The sequence below is a fragment of the Rosa rugosa genome, chromosome 5 (assembly GCF_958449725.1).
Source record: "Rosa rugosa chromosome 5, drRosRugo1.1, whole genome shotgun sequence".
NCBI lineage: Eukaryota > Viridiplantae > Streptophyta > Magnoliopsida > Rosales > Rosaceae > Rosa > Rosa rugosa.
The window spans coordinates 52043314-52068267 of NC_084824.1; the positions used below are offsets into that span (position 1 = coordinate 52043314).

Genomic DNA, 24954 nt, shown 5'->3' on the forward strand with positions numbered 1-24954 from the left:
GAATATTACAAAAGAACTTCAAAATAATTATGTGGACAGCAACACTTAATATTAATATTTATAACATTTAAAAAAAAAATGAGATGAAGTGCTACAATATGCATATGATTCCATCTTGTAGATATGTGTTTCATCTTGCGGCACAATTTTCATTTTTGATTTAGACTTTTTATATTGACTAGCAGCAAGCCAGCAACTGAGGTGGTTCCTTATTATCAGCGTGAAAAAGGTTTTGACCAAACAAAGAATTTCACTCCTCATTTTGTAATTACATTTAACCTTATTCTTCTACAAAATTAAGCATGCATGTGATCCTTTTTTCAGATTGTTCCCTTGTGAGCACTTGTAGCTCCAATGAACTTATCTCTTTCCAACGCTTCAACTACAGTACAGGTGTTTATCCTTCAATGAGATGCAAGATAAATCCAGGTGAAGAAATTCAAGTGACAATCCATATAAAAAATGATGAGGATCATTAGGATTGATGAAGCTGTTTTGTCCAGTCAAACGGCGCCCAATCTTGATCAAACCTCTTAACGGCTTGCTTTTGCGCTTCCACTGGCTCATATCGTCCACGGCGATGCATGTCTTCTGCAGGCAACTCAAGCATGCCTCTTATAACATTCAGGCCAAGGCTGCTATTGAACTGTGTTTCATCATCAATCACGTGGACAAACCCCTTCTTTAAACTAAACTCCACGTGGAAATATGGAAAATTAGCTGGAACTGAACCTCGCAGTCCCTTTACACTTGTATCAATAAGTTTTTTGGCATTGTGTTGGCTCCACTCATCTTCAGCTTCATCAATTGCCTGACAGATTTTTATTTTCAAATTCACACAAAATAAAATCAGAGACTGTAAATACAGCAATAGATTAAGATATGAATCACATATCCATTCAGCACATTCATAAAGAAGATTGAGAACCTAAGAAAATCAACACACAGGTGTGCTCATGTATGTGTATATTTGAGATTTAATTCATACTATCACATTTATGGTATATAAAAGACGATTAACCTGCTTCATAATGTTCCACAGAACAAGAATGAATGATATGATGAATTTCCAGAAGAATGTACAAAACCTTTTCAAAACAAACAGCAGAAACTCGATGCCTTTTAGAGGAAATAATAGCCGTTTACCTTTTTAAAATATAATGGAGCGTCTTTAGCTATATCCTGGGGCAAAGGAATACACTCGCTTATACAGTGGCGGCGCTGTTGAGCTAACCCCATCACTGTTTCAAGGAAGACAACATCCTTCTCTTGCTTCGCAAACATCATAATAAGGCATTTCTTGAAATTTCGAATTTCTTCCCACACATGATCATCAAGAGTTCTTGTGGCTGGTACATGCTGTTGAGAATTATATAGATTAGAGTCAAACAACATGTACACAGAAAAGAATACACTAAGATTACAACCCCTAGTTTTGAGATCAAATTTGATATTTCACTTTAGATTGAGACAAGTCACCATCCTTTCCAAATAATGTGGACGAATTTAGTACGAATTAACCCTTTTTACAGAAGTGATACTGCTCGCATATTTATAATCACTGATTAGGTTCTATTAACCCTTTTTTATTTGGATTGAAGATGCTATACTTATAAGGCCCTCATATTTGGTAAATGATAATCCTTCTGGTGCATTAAAAAAAGAAGAAGAAGAATGGCTACGGCTACCTATCAAAGGACTAGAAAACAAAATAAAGCAAGAGAAGCAAATAGATCCAGCTTACCTGCATCGGCAAAATGTAGCAATGACCATCCACAACAGGCTTCTGCTGTGGCAACATCAAATATGAATAATTTCCAATTGCCACAACCAGATGCGCTGGTCTCTTTGGATTTTCAAAGCAGAAAAGGCAGCGTTCTTGCTGAATGGAGAAACGATTTGCAAATGTATTCTTCTGGGTGACCTTGCGATCATCACTTCCCTGCTTCTTTTTAGACTTTCTCATTGGACCATCATCAAAGTCGTATTCATCATCTGCCTGACCAGATATACTATATTTTTTGTTCTGCATTATCTTTTTGGCTAGATGCATGTCACCATCATCATCCTTTTTCTTTTGACGAAGAGACATATCCTGCATAGCATATCTAGATAAAAGGATCTCTTATCAGAACAAACATACCAACCAACATTTATATATGAAAATACGGAGAAAAAAAAAAACCATTGAAATGGTTAAGTGCATAGGCAATCAAAGAAATGGTTAACAGTCCTTTTAACAATGCAAACAGGACCCAAAAGAGTTGACCGGGTTTGTTCTAGGAATACTACATTGCAGTACAGTTCCTTTTTATAACTCGATGAATTCTTGGGGAATTGTGGCATATTAACAGAGGGGTAAACATGACAGGAAACAGAACAATGATTGAACACTCCTTTACAGGAACTGCAAAGAGAACCTACGACAGTACATCACTCGGAGCTTGCAGGCCCTTGTTTCCAGAAGTACTACTTTCGCTATATGAATTCTTTTTATAAACTAGAGAATCCTCCCAAACTGCATTATTCAAAGAAGCAAGGGGAAGCAGCATTACCTGTTTGTACCTCTTTCATATTGTGGTCTCATCGGATTATCACCACCACCCTGCTTTGCCTTTAGGTTTTCTACTTCTTGCTATAAACCCAAAAAAAAGGGTCAATTAATTACTGAAAGAAACAAAGAAAATCTTAATGTTTTCAAATGAGTGTCTTTCCAAATCAAACCTTTTTGATTTGTCAAACGTGGAGTAACATATTGTAATGGTTATAAGAAAATAATTAAAGTATCCCAATAGGTGAGCATAAGGATCACTTTTCAACTAAATAGATGCATATAAAACCAGTAGGGTGCAAGTCAAGCAAGTGAATGGTGCATTAATACTATGAAGAAAGAAACAGGTGAACAAAGGAAAGTACAGTTCCTGCACAAAGATAAGACCAAATAGCTTAACTGCAGAAGAGCATTTTCAGTGCACCAAAGATTGGATATGATTTTTATTCCAAGTTGCTAAAGAAACTAGGGTTTTCACATCAAATGTTGATGACACATTATGGTTTATCAATCCACTAAAACACTAGCTTAAAGCATATCAAGCTGCATAGTACACACACAGAAAGAGAGAGAGTATTGCATGTGTCTTACCAGAAGTACTTCAGCTTCTTCATGCTTCCCTTTCATACGAAGCTGAAAAGCCTTAGCTGCCAACTGGTTCGCACTCAGTTCACCCTTAGAGGCAGCAGCACTGGCTTCGCTGGGTTTTCTCGTGTCGAGTACATTTTCGTTAACAGGATTCCTAGAATCATTAGTCTGCTTACGAATAAGTTCACTCAGGAAGCTTCCATCATTGGAAAACCTGTTTATGCTAGACACTGCATCTGCTAGAAGAGCAGAGTCCTTGGTAGAGACATCCCGACTCTTTTGACCCTTTTGCTTTCCCCAGGATAAAGAACCTTGAACTTTAGGCTCCTTCATTTTGGGATGTCGGATAGATACATCCTTTAGGTAGGGCCGGCTAGTGTCCTGGTAGCCACATACATGTAGCTTGTAAGAAAGACCGCAACAGTGCCTATTACCTAACATATGGCTTATAAACTTTACTTCACATTTCACCGTTATAAACTTTCCAAAAAATAAAAAGCTCTCGGTTATTCCCATACCTTCTTATCCATGTCATTGTTGGAACCTGGCTGCTGTTCCTCACTCACCCCTTTCCTTCTACTTTGTATTGCATGTAGATGAGCACGAGATGGGGCTGCTTTATTTGATCCCACAGAGGCCGCTAGTTTACCGAGAGAACCCCAACGCTCCTCAACAACCTGTAAAATGCCAATTTCCAATTCATTAACAACAGAAGAATGTGGATTGTGATACTTGCTCAAACCTAGAAGGCAAAGATAGCATACCTCGTGGAGCCCTTGTCCTTCTCGAGTTGCTTGCTCTTTTGCCCGCTTCAATGCTTTAAGTCTCCAACTTGCACCTCCATCCCCAACAACAGAGGAAGGTAAAAGTCGGTCCCCACCAGCTTTAGGTTCATCATAGTCTTCTGGATAACCACTTCCCTCATCCTTAAAATATGGATTTAATTCCCTAGGACTGACCTTCTTTGTCTAAAACGCAGAAATTAGTTATTGGGTAAGCAATCGCACAATATTACAAAGTTAAAAGAACACAAACATAATCATAGAAATTTGTTATTGGCAAGAATAACATTTCACCAAAATATCCCACAAGAATATACAATTTCCCCACCATTTGAGCACAAGCCGGAAGGGATAAGTACTGTATGTTGCCAATAGCAGAGTCCATATGCATACAACTCCACAAAGTAATAAGTTTATAAATAAAACAACCAACTCATAGTAACAAAATTGGGTAGCTAAGAATTTAGGTTTTCAAGATGACCCTGAAATCCTTGAACTTGAAAGGTAACAGCGACACTAACAATAACATATTTAGTTGGACCAAATAATAACTTACTTTTATTAACGCTTTGACAGAAGTGGTCATGTGAGTAGAACAAGATGACATAGTTAAGGAGAAATGCATTGCTGATCTGCACCCTCAAATTAAATTAATTCCAGATTTATCTGACCAAAACATAACCCATAAGCCTACAGCCAAAGAATTTAGGATAAGGTTACAAATATGTGGTTCTTGAGTACATAAACTCTGTTTCTACATTTATATTAAGACCAGCCAAAACAAACAAGGATATAGTTGCCATATAATAAAATCAACAGAAGCCCAAGTCATAACTCCAATATACTAGAACTACAAAGATTAAAAGCTTGCCTAACGAAATAAATGCATACCTCTTCAACTGGAGTTTCTTTTGGCTGGTCCTCGACAGTAATAGTAGGTGTTCTCTCTTTTCCTTCAGGTCTAAGCATCCACTCCAACCCAATTTTCTTCCTCACAATTTCCCCATCTTTCACCGTACTAGTTCCTCTACCACCGTCTATATAGAGGAAAAAACATTAACATGATCGATACCCTATCATTAAGTTAGAAAATTTTGGAAAGAAGGGAAAGATTACTTACCAGAATATTCATCATCCTCCATACCTGCCTGACTTCTATCTCTACTCTTTTTCCTTCCATCTTTTCGGCTTCTCTTCTTGCGCTTGTCTTTCCTATCAGAATAACTATCAGAAGCAGATGAAAGATCTTCTGAACTATAATCTTTTCTACTGCTACTCAATCTCTTCTTTTTCTTATTCAGACACTTCTTTCTATCTCGGTCAGAACTTTCCTTACTTTCATTTCCCGAAGAATATGATGATGATGAGTACTCATCCGATGAATACCACTTTTTTTTAGATCCCTTCTTTATTCTCTCAAGCTCTTCGCCATCCGAACTACTATATCCAGAACTCCTTTCCCTCCTACGCTTACCCTTCTTATTACCTGAGCTCTTCTTCTGTTTCTGTTTCGCAGAAGCATTCAAATTCTCATCCTGTTAACAGTAATGGAAATACAATTAATCTACTCTTTAAATAAATAAATCATGATTTGTGAAACAAAACAAAAGAAGAATAGTCTTTACTTTATCAATCTGGTCTCGAGGTATGAACTTCACTCCAGCAAGCATGATTATTTACAAATGGCTACAATTTGGAGAAGGAAGGTACAATCAAATGACCTGCAGACAACCCCCAAAAGCATCAGTATTTGCTAAAATACCATTTCAACATATGTTACTCTTCAAAGATGAGACTCAATAATGTCATTGAACTTGGGAATAAAACCCAAACCCAGAGATTGATTGAGTTTTCCATCCTACATTACATCTTTTAGTAATGAGCACTTACTAATTTTCCAGATTTGTAACCATATCAAGCACCAGATAATATGAATACTTGACTTAATCTGGTCAACTTACAAATATCTTAAACTCATTAATAAAGCAAACAAACACCCATTTTCCTGTACAAATTAACCTTCAGTCATAACAACCAAATCATGAACAAGACTACCATTTCATGTCTAAAAAGACACGCAACTGCATCAACTACCACATAAGTAGGATACCTGACTTGCGTCTGGGGCCATTTTCACACCAAAATCTAACAAAACAACTTTTCCACTGTAAAACTAACACACCTATTGGGACAACAAAAACAAAACAGACACCACAAATCATGTGAATATAATTCATATTGCTCTTAAACTTATGTGTAAATCCCGAATGGAGCAGATGGCCACTTCTATCATTTTTCCAAGTCGTAACTGCATCAACAACAACATCAGGAGGATACCCCGACTTATCTCTGGTCCTGTAACTCAACTACTGGGATATACCAAAATGAGACTATAAAGATCCAATTTCAATCAACTAACTATCTGATCTTAATGGGTGCCAAAGGCATGACACATAAATTTTGGGTGGTTTTGACACAAGGAGGCCAATAATTGGGGTTTCAGGGATGAAAATAGATAGTCCACTTGATCCTAGTAACTTATATATTAAGAACATTGTATTAGAACCCAATTGTATTTAGTTCTAAAAACGAAAAAAAAAACTCGTGACACAATATAACACATACATAAAGAATCACAGCAAAGTGAAAACAATAACAGAGTGACAGATACACAAAGCAGACTCCTCTTCACTACACTAAGCCATAAAAAAAGGGCTATAGTTTCAGATACTGAGGCAACAAATCTTCATATATATACTCCATTTTTCTTCCAAATTGATATCAGTAACTGTTCATTGATCAAACTAACTAGTAAACATGAGAATCAAATCTTTGAGTGTTCAATATTTGCAGGTTCCTAAAACAAAAACCCTAGAATTTCATAGTCTCTTCTTTCTAAACTTCTCTAAGCTCACAAATAAATCCTTGAAAAAAATTAGAGCAGAAATTACCGAATCCAAGTTTGGAAGACGCAGAATTTCGTAAAGACTCGAACTTTAACCGAAAAGTTGAGCTATTCTGAGAAGAAGAAGCAGCCCAGTAATTTGAAGGAGGCTGCGGATTTGGGATTGGGGCTTGGATCGAGGACGTAATGAAGGGATTGCTGATTGGGGAAATTGGGGATAGTGGAGAAGAGCCCTAACGGCGGTTGGGTTTAACGGAGACGGCGGAGGCGCCGGTGCTCATTAGAGGGGTGGGAGTAACTCTTCCGTTAGCTGCCGGAGTTGGAATCGTTAAAAAGGGCGGGGGATTTTCCCTGTGCCTGAGAGAAGAATGAAAAAAAAAACCCAGAAAGCCCCCAAATTATTGTGAACTAGCAATGGTACCCGCGCTTTGCTGCAGGATTTGTTGTTTGGTAAAAAAAATTTACAATAATGAAAGATATAATTGAAAATGACTTTATTATCGATCAAACTGATAACATACCATATATTACATTAATCAGAATAGTGTTTTTGTGAAGAGACACAAACTGTTCATTTTTTTTTACCACAATTCATTATTTCATTGAAACACATTAGACAAAATTTACAGCTAATTAATATGGATGAAAACAATCATGAATGCAAAAGTTACCGAGTATACATGCATTTCAAAGAAAATGACATATGCTTTTGCTTTTCAAAAATCAAAGGCCAGCTTTAACTCACATGATACAGATATGATGATACAATATGACATGAATTGCAAAGTAAAAATGATGGAATTGGAACTCAACCAACACTAAGCGATAACATTCTTGGCAAAAGAGAAAAGAGGACAATGTGCATAGATTTCATTGTTTTCTGTGTTAATCACTTACACAATATTTGGTTGAAAAAAGAAACCCCAGCAAAATACTAATACAAAGGAAGAGTCAAAGCAGTGTTTTGTTTCCACTCCTATAGTCAACAAAACCCAATAAATTCCAAATCTTCAGCTCTCTCTAGCACATAGTATGAGAATATGGAGCATCCTAGCATCAAATCTTTCCCTCCTTTGGGTGAAAACTAAACCAACATCTTCAGAAACTCAAGACAAAGGAAAAAGAAAAAAGAAAAAAAAAAAAATCCAAACAGTCAATATGTACATAAATGAAGTCGTGTATAGAGAATCAAAGTATAATTTTGGAGGAAAAGTATGTCGGAACTGAAACCTAGTGAACAGAGTGAGAATGGAATCAATACCAGACCTTCAAAATTGGATTTTCAAAGACTCTGGTTTCAGCTTTAGGTTCTTCAAGAGTAAGTCTCACCTGCAAAACCAACATAGAGAAATGGAGGCTTGATATATCAGTGTGGATTTTGATCTTGATGAAATTCTGCTCTTGAAGGTTTACAAATTAACAAATCTTATTAGCCCTCATAGCTTCAAGGAATGTTAGAAATTGAGCAAAGCAGAAAAAGTTGAATGGAACAACCGGTAAATATCTTCCGCAAATGTATATGTGCATAGTCTTTTACCACACTAAAGACTGAGTTTTATGATATTCCTATTAACTTAAGTATTGATGCCTTTTTTCCCCTTCTGTACAGGGGGTTCTCAATTGTTCACGCTATTGCTGTAGCAGTCGTGTCTTTTTACCTTGTACTCTTATCAGATCCATTTCATAAGGGTTATAGTGATACCTGATCATTAGTAGTAGATCTACTTTTTCAAATACAACATTGACATGGATACATGACATGAGCCATAAACTTTATTAATGTTGTAATATATGTTAATGGCCTCATGACGGTATCTCCGTCTATTCATATTCTGTGGATATCCATAAACTTGGCCAGGATGTAGATCCCAACCAAATAATTCCCTTGATGAATAAGGATGAACAAAATTACACATTTTGCTTCTTTGCTTTTTTACTCAATCACTTCCTTTTAGCCATGTTCTAGAAGAGCACATTGCCTTTTTCTCCTAGACCATTTGAAACATACCTGATATTGTTTTGAAGTTTATTTGATTTACTCCTTTTTGTTTTGGACTCTATAATGTAAGGCTAACCTTCCTATCTTATGCTTGGAGGCATTTACTTTGAGACATACCAGATCTACACTTTCTAAAGCATAAACCAAAATTGATAGATTAGAAAACTAAATCAAACAGCAGCATAACAACACGGGTAACTGAAACTTATACATTGAGATACATTCCTTCCTTCCTTCCCTAAAAACATCAAAACCCCAATCAGTTCAAAACAACAGAAACAGAAAATCCGTATTCCAACAATAAGCAAATTTCACTAACTCGACTCTAAAAATAGACCAAATTCAGAACCACAAAACAACATATAGCTGTCCTATTCTTTCAATTCCCTTCAAGCCTCTCAATTTACATGACAAAAAGACTCGATTTTTGGTCAGCCAGACATACAGCCCATTTTAACCAACAACAGAAAATCCATTTGTTCAAATTCCCATCAATCCCCTCAATTTACATGAGAAAAGAATCAATCTTTATTCTTTCACAAACTCAAGAACCCAAGAACCAATCTTTGGTCAGAATGACACAGTCTATTTTAATCAACAGAGAAACCCAAATTACTCAAGCACATTTCATTTGGATTCTAAAAACAAATCAAAATTCACAAACCCAAATCAAATTTCTCAAGCTATATTAAACCAAGCTAACCAAACAGCGAAGTGGAGAAGCAAAAACGTAGCAAGGAATTCAAGAAAACTAACATAATCTAACTATACCCAAGTCTCTATACACAAAACGTAGCAAGGAATTCAAGAAAACTAACATAATCTAACTATACCCAAGTCTCTATACACAAAACGTAGCAAGGAATTCATTACCTGATTGTTGTGAAGTCTGATGAATCTGAAAAGTAAGAGAATTGACTTCTAGAGTTTTGTAGCTTCACCGTCAAATCAATTGATTGTTTTGTAAAGTTGGGAGCGAGAGCTGCAGCTGCTGCTGTTCGGTTTAGGAGGCAGAAAGAGGAAAAGAGAAAGGAAACAACTCGGTCTGGGAGAAGGAGGAAAACATAGGTCAGTGGCAGAGTCGTAAAAACAATTCAAATAGGTCGGTGTATATAAGAATTGGCTCCGCTCCAGCCGACACAATAAAACAGCTTACAAACAGAAAACGGCTTATGAACAGTAAAACGGCTTATGAACAGTTAACTGACGTTTTATATATAGTAAACTAGTTAGTAAGGCCCGCGCGATGCTGCAGGTCTTTTAGTTGTGTTAATAATTGGTATATCGTTGTAAAAAAATTCAAATGAGAAAATAAAGAAGAATAGCAAAAAAGCCCTTACGTACATTGATTAGTAGGTGTACAAAATGTCTGCTGTTTTTGTTGATTGTTTTTCAAGGACCATTAGCATTATAAAAAAAACATAGAGAATGCTCCTAACAACCGCTGGTTATATGCACACAGCATATATAACATTGTTCTTCATGGACCGCTAGCATTACAAAAACATAGAATGGTCTTTATCACAAAAAGTTACGCAGCATGACAAAAAGCAAAAGAAAAAGGGTTGTAGAGCAGAATTGTCTTCTGTGTCAGATTGAACCAATGCATTTGTGCTGGTCTGATCTGATGGTGTTGCTACATCTTCAAAGGTGTCACTGAAATATACAGAGCACGTGAAGGTTATATATAAAAGATTGTGTCATTAACTAAGGGACAGCTAAATTGAATGGACCGCGTAGATAAAACGCAGAAGCTAAGTGGAAAAGATTGAAACTGCACACAATGAATACAGTCTGTAAATGCATACTGAAGTATAACTACTATAGACAATAATAAAAGAAAAAATGAACGAAAGAAAATAATGAGCAGACCACTTCATTGTTGTGATTGCATTTAATTTGTTGCTAAAAATAGTCACCTACAAATCTGGAAAAAGAATGAATCATTGGATATAAGGAAAAAAAGGAAGAAGAATGAATCAGAAGAAATTGGACATAAAAAAAAGTATTCATAAGATTGAATGCAAAATCAAACAGACCTTAATTGCAACATATCTGATGCCATAGATAACCACATAAATAAATGACAATGAATTGTAATTCAAATGTTCAAGAGCCACAACAACAAACTAAAAACTGAAAACAGTAACAAAAATAAAATTACTTAACTTCAAAAAGGAACTCAGTAATAGAAGACAATGGCAATCAAACACAAAAACAATTCAGATCTCGACACTTAATAGCAGACTATCAAGACTTTGAATGAAGAATACAAACCAAGGGGTATAAGCAACTCATAAACTATAAAGAAGGTCAGAGTTAGGTTAGAAGGGAATACTAAACTTATCCCTCCGAAATTAAGAGAATAAATCCTTATTCCAAACTATAAATAACTTGACTAAAAAGAAGAGAAATCTTAATTAAATTTGGAAACAAAAGAAAACAATCCAAACACTGCACTAATTAACTTGGTCCTTATACGTTAAGGATAATGAATCCTTAATCCAGTCTAAGAGAAAAGAAGGGGTATGACGCCCATTGCATTATGTATATAAAGCTCCGTCCTTGATCTCATACTGCAATTGCACTAATCTGAAAACAGCTTAGGAAATTTGGGGATTTTTCTTGAAGTTGAGGAGTTCATCAAATGACCACTAATGGAGGACGTACTTGTACAAAACAGCTTCCAAGCCCCTCTCCTCTAAGAAATGCCAAATTCTTTAAGGCAAACATGAGAATTTTGGTTACTGGAGGAGTTGGGTTCATTGGCTCTCACCTAATTCTTAATGTTACAATACCCTAAACATTGGCTGAGACACTTTATACAGAGAGAGACAATACAATGTAATTGATCAAGAACCTTGAGATATATATACAAATGGAGGAAATAAGGATGTAGATCATTTACCTTTGCAGTTATCAGATCTATTAAAGGATCAAGCTTTTACTCAATCACACAATTACCTGCAATCAAAAATGGAAGAAAATAGTGAACTTAAGTGTGAGCCAGGTATGTAAATGGAGGATGATATATTCCTCTGGTTTTTATTTATTTTTTATTTTTTTATTATGCGAGTGGTAGTTAAAGTTGCACTCCAACGGGTGGTATTTGTGAAGCAACAATGTCAGGAACAATTCTTCGATTTGTTTAAAGCTCAATGACTACCCTCAGGGTTCAGAGAAAGAAAAATTGAAAAACAGAAAAATCTGCAATTCCAGACTAATAGTCAAAATAGTGGAGAGCAATCATAACTCTCGCATTTGGATCAACTGATAATATAATTGGAATACCTATATATAAGGACCACTTTTATTCACTTGAACTTACAAATACAAAAACAACTTCCTCCAAATCGTTTGTTGAAAAGCAAACAACAAAAACAAAAGAAATTATAAACTGCACCACATAGGCACACATGACATGCATATTAACCCAAAAAAACAGGTTCTTGCCTATGACTTGATCCATGCCATGCAACACAAAGTTAAACTAACATCGATGCATCTAACTATAGGTCCCGTCAGTCCCATACCCAGGGGTATTGAGCTACACAGAAGGAAGCAATTGCAATTTACTCAAGGCACAACATGCAATAATAAATATCAACAAAAAAAAATTGCTGAAAGAAAAAGATATACAAAATCTGCAAAACCAAGACTTTGATCGAGTCTCAGCCAAAGACTCATAGTCCTGCAAGCCTGAAAATATACATGAACCTTCAAGCAGGAGCGTGGAGAAGAAGGAACCAATCAAACCAATGGATCAACACAAACATTATTGATGAAGAAAAATTACCAGCTAAGGAATCCTTGTGCTCCAACCAAATAGTAGCCAACTGCAAGACAACCATAATAGACAGAAATCGATAAATTCAAAGTCTTCAGAGTCAATGAACACAAAAGAAAATCTGAATTTACCCCTAAAACTAATTATCTTTGCTGCTTGATCAAAACCCAATTGTTAACCATGTTCTACCGTACAATTTGTTATATAAATAGGCAAATGCTCCTTTCCATTATGGATAGCAATTGTATGCCCGATCATTGTAGGTATGATGGTAGACGTTCGAGACCAAGTTATTATTATTATTATTTCCTTTTCTGCTTTTGTGTTAATTCGCTACAAAAGGATCCTTTGCTATCAAAACAGGAGAGTTTTACATGTACCGTGTCTTAATTCTCTAGTGTATAATAAAATAAACCATCTATAATTCAACGTGATCTTCAGATAAAAAGTTCAAGTTTATTTCAAAAGAAATGGCCAAAAATTGAATTGAAGGTACCTGTGGCATGTCAACTGCATATCTGATTTTATCAGATGTAATTGAGAGGGATTCAAGAAAGAGCCATTCCCCACTGGCTGGTAAGATTGACTAACACATTGTCCAGTCTTTTTAGCTGCACCTGCATTGATACAACATATCAATTACATATACTTTCAACTCCATAATATCGAATGGAAGAATAAATTTTGAAACATTCTGACTCACCAATTTTGTTCTTTCCTGTTGACAATAATTCAATGGCCTCTCCTATTTTGGTGGCTTGTTTCTTTGCCAAGGCCTCTTTAGCAAGTACTGAAAGAGGCTTATCAAGAGCTGCAGAAAGTTATTTGGGTTGTTAGAATGTCTTTTCCATGCAAAGATAGAAAATAGTCTGGGTTGGTATTCAAGTTTAAGATATTTAAAGTACTTACGTTGAAAATACTGAACTGCCAAGATAAAAAGGAAGTTTAATAGAAGAAGAAATCCAAATAAAGCTACTACTCCAATCCAGTACCAACATTCCGGGAACAGTCCTCAAGACTTCAAGACCATTACTCCTAAAGGTTCTGTTGAGTTGTTAGGAATCTGTAAAAAGATACATATTAGCCAGATGACATATTTCAATTAATTCTCACTTGTTCTTCTACTTATCTTCTATTCGAGTCATACAGTGATGCTTACATGTCTCCAACTTCTTCCAAGAAATTGATTGCAGTGGCTGTCATTTAGTCCATACGATATCGGTGACAGCTAATATCCCCACACCACCAGCTTTTCATATCTCTGGATCACAGAAAGAAATTCTTTTACCATCAAAGTATATCAGTTAACCAAAGAGAAATTAAAAATCAGACATGCAAGAAAGATTCACCTCGTGATAAGATGAACCCAGAAGACACTTGCCTAATTCATTAACATGCACCAAAATCCGGAAGACGACGCAATCCCAACTTAACATGGTGCATTCCCCCTCCTTCAAATAGTTAGAACTGGAGTGGAGGTGGGCAAAATCAATAACATACCTAGCAAAGCCTCCATTACCCAAACCCCAATTCAGTGACATATCAAATTTCACAGCCATTTTTAAAGAATTCGTTGGGAAAAAAAAAAATCAACAAATACCTCTTACAACTGGGATGAGCTCATCACATCCAAGAAGGCTGCAATCGGGACCTCACTCCGATGAAAACCAGCTGGCCTAGAAGCAGATAAAGAAGTCGTTTCCTTTCGCTCTCCCTCTCTCTTCTCGTGCGAAGCAAAGAAGAACAGAGAGAGCGTCGTGCTTAACCTTTCCCACCCTCTCTCACTCTTTCTATTCCTGCAGATGTCTTTCTACAGACCGAACATGCAGAACCAAACCAAACACGCAGCAGTGGCAGGCTGCAAACACCTGTCGGGGGCAACAACGTGAAAGTAGGAAAAATAGAGGGGCAAAATGGTCAGCACACTGTTCATAAGCGGGTTACTGTTCATAAGGAGTTGGAGCTTTAGAAGAGAGAAATTTATAAAGTGGGTATGGGTGTCTGGGCCTTGGGCATGACTGTGGGTTATGGGTCGGCGCTCCATATATGGAGATGACGGAGATTTATATTGAAGCCAACTTTGTGGGGTGTACAAATACTCCTACAAGATATTGGTAAAACACTTTTACCGACCAATGTTCATTAATAAGTAATAACAGTACCCCAACAAAAAGTTACTATGAACTTCGATACCTCAAGCTCTTAACCCCCGCTACAAGTACATGTTATATATAACACCGTTAACTCTAATACCATTATTCATTATTCGAGGGATAGTTTAGTCTTTTTCAAATATATATCCGCTTCAATAGCAACACATTGAAGACTTTGGTGAGAAACATAAGTTAGCAACTCCACTTCTGTTTATTAGTCGTAATCTTAGCCCGTTAGATTCTTGATATGTCAGCTATGGAGAGCAACTCCACTTCTGTCTATTAATCATAATTTTAGCCCTTTTAATTCTTGACGTTTCAACGAGAATTTCGTTTTTTACAGATGTGATATTAATGATCAGCCACTTTATATTTAGGTATATATATGTTTTTAACTTGTTTGATATGTATTTGTTTGAGCCCAAAAGTAATTTTGGCAAGATCCCTTTAGGGGATTTAGCCTAGCGGGCCGATACCTGCGGCGCAAAATTAAGTCTACTTGAGTTTGGGGTATAGCTTCACCCATTCCGAGATCCATAAGGAAAACGAGTCCTTATTAGAGTCAAGTAGTGGAGATTGAATAAGAAACTTCAGTCAATAATCCTTCTATGGCAAGGAACAGTCGAAACCCTAGGGTATAAATACCAGGTTTCAAGGAAGAAACAAGAGACAACTCTTCAATCAACTAATCGCACAGATTATCAAAGCCTCTCCGGAGCAAACCTACCTGCAACCTAGTTGCAACCCAGCGAAGCAAGGGTAACGCCCTCGCAACCCAGTGAAGCTAAAGATACGCTTTAGCAAACCCGTGCTTTCTCCAAACTTCCCGGTGATTGCTCTGCTCAACCTACAACGTTGAGTATCGATTCGGTGACGCGAAGAGATCACAACACAAGCCCTTATCCCTAAGGCAAGAAGTCCTTTTTCGAAAGGCAGAGAAAAGAACCTAGTGACGAGGTTGGTGCTCTCCTCGTCCACAACATTTGAGAAGAAGTCAAGTCAAGGGATTCCCCAACGACTGCACCCCACAGTGCTGGCACGCCTGCGTACTCAAAAGAGACAGTTTGCACCCAGACTGGTTTTGGAGCCAAACATATTGGCACGCCCAGTGGGACTTGCATAGCGTTTCTTCGCGACCGCCACCATTAGGAAGTCAAGCGCAAACCCTTACCAAAAGGTTTACGCTAACTGCCCAAAGCATAAGACCTCCAGTTACAGGCCGCATGCACGTGTAGACTGTCGTGGTCTTTCTGAAGAACAAGTGACTCAAAGATTTTCTCTCAACCCTGACCCCCAACCATCCAGCATGTCGACTGAACAAGGAGGGAGTACTCAATGGCCCGTTCCTGAGGGCGAGAGTGTCGCTGCCGTTCAGGCGAACGAGCTTGTCAATACTGTTGTCGCTACCAAAGCTGCAGGAGGCACGACAAGAGAGGCTTTCATTCCGAAGCCTATTCCAGAGGGAGCGACCATTGAAGCCCAGATCGCGATCATCATGGAGAACATTGACAGACATCGAGAAAAGGTAGCTGCAGATTTGGATAGAGAGAGAGAGAGAGAAATCGGAACAGCGCATGCGCGAATTCGACCAGCGCTTTACTCAACTTGCTCGTGAGACTAAGTCACTGATTGAACAGTCAACAGCCGAAGTGAGAGCACAAGCTAGAGAAATCGCTGACCAGCACCATCTGCAACAGAAGCAAATCATGGAGACCATCACTAACCAAGGCAAGTATACTGCAACGGAGCTTGCGGTCATTCGCAACGAGGGGTCCAATCTTGCGACCCAAGTTGCCATGCACAAAGCTGAGTTAGACCAAGCTAAAGATGTTCTGAATAAGGCGCTGGGAGATCCCAACGCTATCTTAAGTTCGCTTGGCCAACCCTTAGGCTCTGGCAAATACATACCACTGAATGCTCGGGAGAAGGCTAGCAGCAGTACCGCTACACCGTCTGCAACCGCCGCCGCCGCCTCCTCGTCAACTAAAAAACAAAGAAAAAGCTCTGGTAATTGGCGGCAATGAGAAGTCTACGCCTCCGGCAACGCAGAAGAGTAAAATTTTGAAATTCGGTGAAGGCACTCCCTCAGATCTTGTCGTGTTTGCTCAATATGACAGCGATGGAGCAGAGAATGTATACCAAGAGCTCCAAGGAAATTACTATGGGCTAGATCAGTCAGGTAACCCAATCAAGATAACAGCTTTGGTGAAAGATGTATCCACACCAGCATTTACTCTTCAGCAGTCTAGTCTCCCCCGAACCATTCGCCTGGGGGAAGGAACAGCGACTACTAGTCATGCTGTACCTCTGCAGTCTGCTCGCCAAACTGTGGTGACACCTCCTCCTCCTGGCCTAGATTATGTGAGACGCGAAGAGGTTGAGGAGATGATTAGGTTGGCTAACCCTAGGGCCCACCTAGCCTGGGTTTATGAGGGGCCTTTCCCGCCGCATATAATGCTCGCCCCTTTCCCCAGAGGCTACAAAAATATCATATTTTCTACTTTTTCAGGAGAGGATACTGAGAATGCGGCAACCCAGCTGGCCAGGTTTAAGGTGCAATGCGGCCAGTATCAAAATGATGACAGCCTCAAGTGAAAGATCTTTGGCACTTCTCTTTCTGGAGCTGCTTTTAGATGGTTTTTTAAGCTTCAACCAAGATCAGTGGCAGATTGGCCAGTAATGGAAAAGCTCTTTCGAGAAACTTTCGGGGCTATCGAGCCTGAGGTTGACTTGGCTTCCCTTACCCAGATGGCCCAACAGCCTACCGAGTCTGATGTTGATTATCTTCAACACTTCCAGATTCAGAAGGCCAAACTGAGTATTGTCTTGCCTGAGAAAGAACTAGTTAAGTTGGCGATCAAGGGCTTGGAGCCACGCCAGCAAAAGAAGCAACATGGCAGCATGATCCAATCAATGGGAGAGCTTATCACAGAGGTGGGTAGCTTTGAGCATCTCCTCAGAGAAACTGACGCTAGAAATAATGCGTCCAAAGGTACTTACGTACTCGGAAAACACCGTACAGTGGCCGCCCTGAACTATCAACCGGCCACCTATGATCCCTATTATCAAGGTGATGAGGTTTTCCAGGATGAAGATGATGAAGAGGAGAATGATGTCTCCGCATTCGAGCTGACAGGAAGGAAGAACTCAGCCTTGAAGCAGTTGAAAATATCTAGGGAACCCGTCAAGCTCAAATCTGTAGCCTTCACCAAACCTGAGTTCGCGACGTATACATATGATGCCAATAAGGCACATGAGATTTTAGATGAGATGATAGCCGCGAAAATGGTGAAGACAGATTTTGGACCCTTCCCTCGACCAGATCAGCTGAAAGGAAAAAAGTATTGCAAATTCCACAACCTGTGGAATCATAACATAGCTGACTGTGTAAAGCTGAAGGATCAGATTCAGGTATGGCTCAATAATGGTAGTCTGCAGGTGGAAGCCCCGGCGATCGAGGCAACATTAGTGGATCTGAACCCTTTCCCTGACACCGGGGTCAACATGGTTGATGTGAATTGGGCCAAGCAGAACCAGAGGAAGCCAACCCTAGATTTGACTACCAGGGGTCAAGAAGAAGACAAGGATGAGGTCCAGGCAAAGAAGAAGGCCAAACCTATTAGCGAAGCATCACCAGTGGTCCTATATATGCTCGCGATGCAAAGAGGAATGTGGCATCCAAGTGGCACATGAAGAGAGACATTTCGTTTTGGCTCTTTCCCACCGGTCAAGTGGGCTTCACCATCGCGAAACTATCAACCCTCCAACCCAAAAGCCAGAGACAGGATGGAGTCACCGCCATCCCCAAAGGATTCCAACCTGTTCAGGAAGTTGAAAGAGGCCGCGGCCGAACAGAAACGCGATGGAAAGGCTGGGAGCGAGCACAAGGATGTCGTGACCAAACCCAATATACCGCCTGCTTCAACCTCCTCCATCAAGGAAGGGAAGTGGTATACCAGAGAAAAGGGGAAGGCGGTAGAAATCAGTCATTCCAAGAAAAGGAAGCTACAACGCAGGTTTGGAGAGGCCAAGCGAACACTAGAGGCTCTGGATCAGGGCTTGATCAAGCCTTCGCAATTAGTCAAATCTCCTGAACAATATCAGAAGGAGATGGAGGTGCTAGCTGCTAAGCCATTGGTGGCTCCCCGCAGCTTTCGAAAGCAGGCAAGCTCGGAGTCAAGGGGATCTAAGCCCAGTGTTTTCTGTAAGATCACTAAAGAGAGGACACCACTGCCAGCTAGGAAGGAAAGCTTGCCAACCAGGCGGCCACGTGTCAGGCGCAGGTTGTTCCGTGAGGATCCAGAAACCAAGTCCTCAGTTTTTTAGAGACTGGGGGGCAACGATAACTCTGCAGAAGCCTTGCGTTGGAGACCTAAGAAAGTTCAAAGTCTAGTGGTTGCTTCCCCAAAGGAAAGCCCAGCAGGGGAACAAAAGTCAGACCCGCCAAGGCAAGTCGCCGCAATACCGGAACATGGGCAAGAGGAAAAGCCGCCCCTCGCGGAAGAATCGTTGGTGGCTTTGGTGGCTAGACAGTTCAATACTGCAATCCCAGTTGATGAACCCAAGCTCAACCTCGAAGATGACATGGATGAGATAGAAGCGGTTGACACCTCCTGCAACATGGTTTATGTGCTTCCCGCGAAATATGCTCTGCCAGTCGCAGCGCAGGAGTGTGTAGAAGCTGAGGGAGGTAGCGAACAGCCTTTGCAGATTACCTCAGTAGCAACAACACCTGTAGAAGAAGCAGTGTTCCTTGAAACTGAGGATGCCAATAGCAAGGAATTCTTCATGAGCTTTACTAGACCCACACCTGCTATGGTTCAACACATGCGGCCTTTGTATATCATGGCAGAGATTGATGGAACTAAGGTCAGCAAAATCATGGTCGATACCGGCGCGGTGGTCAACGTCATTACTACCAGGACCATGCAGCTGCTTTGCATCAAGAAAGAAAAGATACAGTCCACGTCCCTCACGCTTAAGAACTTCGCGGGGACTGTAACGAAGACATTGGGTCTGCTGGTCCTGCGTATCAAGGTCGGTCCAGCGGAGGGGATTTATGCTTTCTTTGTGACAGATTGCTACGCAGCCTACAACCCCATTCTAGGCCGGGATTGGATTCACCGGAGCTATTGTGTTCCGTCTACTCTCCACCAGGAATTGATTCTATGGAACAGGGTTACTGATAAGGCTGAGGTGATTGGAGCTGATCCTCGCCCATTCCCTGTGTTCAGCAAATTATGTAGATGCCAGGTACTACCTGGAGCCAATGGCTCCATTGTAGGTCAGTGGCATCGATAACAAGGGCCGCCCCACAGGGGTGACGACCTCCGAATTGGCACAGTGGGGTCTCACGCTCGCGAAGGAAAACCTGGAAAGGTCTGGCCACGCTGTGCCCAATACTCTGAATAATTAATGGATCACGACGTTCCAGAGGAAGGGATAGAGGCCTTCCATTCTTTGTACGAGAGACTATCCTCGTACTTGGTGGAAAATAAGGCCTATGATCGAGTCGCGACCTTAGAGATTGTCAACGAGGAGTTCTCTGACCACGAGGAAGAAGAAGAAGAGGAGATTCAGCTCACTCCAGCGGCATTGGATGACACACCTCCGAAGGTCAGAGACCCTATTGAGAAGGTCAATCTTGGAACAACATATGAGCCCATGGAAGTGGCTATCAGCACTTACTTAGAGCCTAGCGAGAAACAGAGGCTCATCGACTTGTTGCTAGAATTCAAGGACTGCTTCGCGGAAAAATATGAAGACATGCCAGGCCTATCACCAGACTTGGTATGCCACCAGTTGCCAACATTGCCTGATAAGAGGCCTGTGAAGCAAGAGCCGCGAAGAATGAACTCGGAGACCCAAGTTCTGGTCAAAGAGGAAGTCGAAAAGATGCATAAGTCAGACATTATCAGGGTGGCTAAGTACAATCAGTGGTACAATCAGTGGTTATCCAATATAGTGCCTGTTCGCAAGAAGAATGGCAAGATAAGGGTCTGCGTGGATTACAGAGACCATAATATGGCTACACCTAAAGACGTCTACCCCATGCCGGTCGCGGATATGTTGGTAGACGCAGTAGCGGGACATGAATTGTTGTCCTTCATGGACGAAACTGCAGGGTATCACCAGATTCCGGTCGAGGAGGAAGACAGGCACAAGTCCGCGTTCCGTTGCCCAGGGTTCGCGGGAGTTTTCGAGTATGTGGTCATGCCCTTTGGACTGAAGAATGCTGGGGCCACCTATTAGAGAGCCATGAACCTGATCTTCCATGACATACTGGGAAAGATCTTAGAGGTTTACATTGATGACGTGGTTGTGAAATCTAAGAAGCGGGAGGACCACATTGCAGATCTTAGAAAAGTCTTCGAACGCATGTGGCTACACAAGCTCAAGATGAACCTCGCCAAATGCATTTTTGGAGTTCAGGCAGGCGATTTCCTGGGATTCATTGTCCATCAAAGGGGCATTGAGGTCCCTGAGGATAAGGCAAACGCTGTTATCAACGCGTCTCCCCCACAAACGAAGAAGGAATTGCAGTGCCTACTGGGTAAAATTAATTTCTTGCGACGCTTCATCTCTAACTTTGCTGGGAAAATCCAACCTTTTTCCCCACTACTAAAACTGCAAGGACAGAACGAGTTTGTATGGGAACCTAAACATCAAGAGGCTTTAGACAAACTCAAGGCCTATTTAGCGAGCCTGCCAGTGCTCGTTCCTCCCAGAGCCGGATTTCCATTAAAGTTGTATATTTCGGCAGCTGAGGCCTCCATTGGTAGCCTACTCGCTCAAGACGATGAAGAGGGCATAGAACATGCCATTTTTTACCTCAGTAGGACACTAACAGATTGTGAAACGAGGTACACTCCAATGGAAAAGCTGTGTCTTACATTATACTTCTCAGCATGCAATTTGCGGCATTACATGCTATCCTTTACAACTTGCATCATCGCTCAAACTGATCTGGTCAAATATATGCTATCGCGCCCTATTTTGAGAGGTCGCATTGGCAAGTGGGTGCTCGCCCTGTCAGAATTTTCACTACAATATGTCCCACAGAAAGCAGTCAAGGGGCAAGTCATCGCAGACTTTCTGGCACATCACCCTATGCTGGACGTCCCCGCGGTCAGAGATTTAGAGGTTGCAGCTGGGACTTTAGATCGTCCAGACTTGGCCTGTTTACCAGAATATGTCGCGCTATATCAGGCCACTGTCTCACTCCAACCCTGGGTACTATATTTTGACGGCTCACAAACGGATACATTGGCAGGGGCAGGAGTCGTCTTGGAGATCCCGGCCAACGATCGATTTTCCTACTCTTTCCAGTTAGAGTTCTGGTGCACCAATAACCAAGCAGAATATGAGGCCCTCATTATAGGCCTAGAAGTGTTGCTGGAACTAGGAGTTAGAGACATCTAGGTTCGTGGAGATTCGTTGCTCGTGATTAATCAACTTCGCGAGAAGTTCAGGTGCACAAGCTACTTGCTCGCACCATATTTGGATCGCGCGCTTGAACTTTTGGTCCAATTTGATGACGTGGACTTGGAACATATTCCTCGCGAACGCAACTTTGAGGCCAATGAGCTCGCCCAGTTGGCTACAGGAATTACTTTGAAGTATGGGGTTCGCGAACGCATTCTGAAAGTCGAGCGCCGCACGTTACCCTCATGGCTCGCACGGCCTGACCCGCCTAATGACTCAACGGTGGCAGTCTTAGACCCTATAGATGTGGACTAGCGAGTTCCTCTGATTGCCTACCTTAAGCAGCCAGACTCCTCTACTGACAAGAAGATACGCTTTCTCGTGCTTAATTATTTTCTCAGAAACGATGAGCTACGCTGGCGTGGTCAAGACGACATCGATTTCAGGTGTGTATATGGCCGCGAAGCGAAGCAATTAATGAGAGAAGCACATGTCGGGGTCTGTGGAGCCCATCAGGCCGGTCCTAAGATGCGATGGTTAATCAGGAGACATGGGTATTACTGGCCCAGTATTTTGAAGGACTGCATCACGTTCGCGAAAGGATGCCAAGATTGCCAGGCACATGGCCCAGTCCAGCACATTCCCAATATACCCATGCAGCCTATTATTAAGCCCTGGACTACGCGAGGCTGGGCATTAGATCTGATTGGGATGATCCATCCCCATTCGTCTCTCCAGCATAAGTTCATCATCGTCGCTACCGATTTTTTCACTAAATGGGTAGAGGCTGAACCCTTGAAAGAGGCCTCGGGTGCCACCATTCGCCAGTTCATCTTTACTAATATTATTTGCAGGTTTGGTATCCCTGAGGTGCTAGTTTCAGGCAGGGGGCAGCGTTTATGGGACGCGATATGCAAGAGTTTGTAGCTGACTTGGGTATCCAGTTTATTCATTCTACCCCTTACTATGCTCAATCCAACGGCCAAGCAGAGGCCAGTAACAAGGTTATCATCACGCTGCTGAAGAAGATGCTCGCTGAGAATCCTCGCCAGTGGCATGAAACATTGTATGAGACACTATGGGCTTATCGCACTTCTAAGAGGAACCCTATTGCCACCACGCCCTATGCTTTGATGTTTGGCCATGATGCAGTCCTCCATTTGGAAATCAATGTTCAATCCCTGCGCGTCCAGGATCAACATCATTTGATTAGTGAAGATTATGTCCAAGCTATGTGGCAGGAGCATGAAGATCTTAGCGAGAAGCGCTTAGAGGCTTTGGACAGCTTAGTGATGGAAAAGCAATGCATCGCTCGCGCCTATGATAAAAGGACACGCGGGTGCAGCTACAAGGAGGGTGACCTCGTTTGGAAGGCAGTCTTACAGCTAGGTGAGAAGTTAACTGGCCGCGGTAAGTGGACCCTGCGCTGGGAAGGTCCCTTTGTGATTCAACCCATTCTCGATCGCGGAGCCTTTCACCTTAAGGATTTGGATGGTGAACTCCATCACAACCTGATCAATGGTAGGTTCTTGAAGAAATATTACCCAAGCGTCTGGGAATTTGAAGATCCCCCAGATCCACCTGTTCCTCGGCCTGGGGGCAAACATAGTCTTACTGTGTTCTCGTCCTCCCTTACATTTCGGCCTTCTCAGTGGCCTCATTCTCATGTATTCACTTCACCTAGTAAGACTAGGGGGCAACACTCTATGCATTCAGGCCTTGTATTTGCGGCCTTGTCTTCGGATGCTCTTTGATTTCTCTGATCTTTTGTTTTCTCTGATTGTGTTTATCTCTGATTGTGTTTAAATTTGAGAAATTTCTTCAATTCTTTTGACAATAAGTGTTAAGGGTATGAGCATGTTTAACACGACCTATACCAGAGGCCTTATAATAGGAGATCGAAGTAGCGAAAGAAGTATGATTTTTATTCATAAAGTGGCTTTGTGGCCAAAAGCAATACAAGTACATTCGCGAAAGTTACATTTGCAACATTACAAAGCCAAAAGTGGCTGAAACATAGGATTTCAGATCTTCGAAAGAGTTTCTGGATTTTCTGGTAGGAGGGGGGGGCAGTGAGATGGTCACTCTTACTCTTCTTCTCTTCACCCTCCTCAAATCTGAGCTGTAGCTGCTATCGTCTGTACTGTAAGGAGAGGGAAGGAAATAATCCATCGCAACCCTTCCAGTTGATTATCCTCCGGGATGAAGGTGGTCATCAGAGGAGAGCGCAGCCCAGTTGCCTCATCTCCCTCCGGGACAAAACGAAAGTTTGATCCGTTAAGTCCAGGAGGTAGGGCGTCGAAGAAGAGCGTGGGGCCTTGGGTGGCTTCCCACCCTTCTTCGGTTTGCTCCGTGCAGGGGAACCTAAGGAGAGGGACTCCTCAGAATGTGGTATCCCGCACTAGGAGCTCCTCGTGTTCTTCAGCCTATTCGAAGCCTACGATGTTCCATCCAGGCTTTCAGAAACCAAAGACATGAGTTTGCCTGAGATTAGGCCATAAAGCCTACCCAGGACTTAAGATTAAGCCATAAAGCCTAAGATCTAGAGGCTGAGAGCAAGATTGTGAGGAGAAGATTTCAGAAATAGAAGGAAGAGAAGTAGGGCTTGTATGGTTATTTCTGGGTAAGCCATGACTGCGTTAGTTTTCGCTTCCCCAAGTGCAGATATTTATAGGGTTAATCCCAGTGGCCTCAGCCCTTTGATGGACAGTTGAAGTAGATTCAAAGCCATCAATAGAGTCATCAAGAGGATTGAATGCTATGA

General features: G+C 41.1%; 2 protein-coding genes and 2 long non-coding RNA genes across 4 annotated transcripts; 1 reads left to right on the plus strand and 3 right to left on the minus strand.

Moving 5' to 3' along the window:
• Positions 1–230: 230 nt before the first annotated feature.
• Positions 231–7122, minus strand: LOC133710372 (uncharacterized). The gene is made up of 11 exons (XM_062136429.1): positions 6873–7122; positions 5547–5642; positions 5042–5456; positions 4813–4958; positions 3904–4107; positions 3658–3816; positions 3143–3520; positions 2556–2635; positions 1745–2108; positions 1147–1359; positions 231–811 (listed from the first exon to the last, which is right to left on the minus strand). Exons 2-11 carry the CDS (start codon positions 5589–5591, stop codon positions 476–478), a joined length of 2340 nt encoding a protein of 779 aa, XP_061992413.1. The 5' UTR covers positions 5592–5642; positions 6873–7122; the 3' UTR covers positions 231–475.
• A 3122-nt stretch (positions 7123–10244) lies between these two features.
• Positions 10245–13230, minus strand: LOC133712327 (uncharacterized). The gene is made up of 4 exons (XR_009847297.1): positions 13109–13230; positions 12622–12661; positions 11734–11789; positions 10245–10481 (listed from the first exon to the last, which is right to left on the minus strand). It is a non-coding gene; the product is annotated as an uncharacterized LOC133712327 (long non-coding RNA).
• A 100-nt stretch (positions 13231–13330) lies between these two features.
• Positions 13331–14250, minus strand: LOC133708352 (uncharacterized). The gene is made up of 4 exons (XR_009845766.1): positions 14213–14250; positions 13962–14122; positions 13772–13873; positions 13331–13675 (listed from the first exon to the last, which is right to left on the minus strand). It is a non-coding gene; the product is annotated as an uncharacterized LOC133708352 (long non-coding RNA).
• An 8851-nt stretch (positions 14251–23101) lies between these two features.
• On the plus strand, positions 23102–23944 carry LOC133711866 (uncharacterized). Its single transcript, XM_062137948.1, has one exon. It carries the CDS (start codon positions 23102–23104, stop codon positions 23942–23944), a length of 843 nt encoding a protein of 280 aa, XP_061993932.1.
• Positions 23945–24954: the final 1010 nt, after the last annotated feature.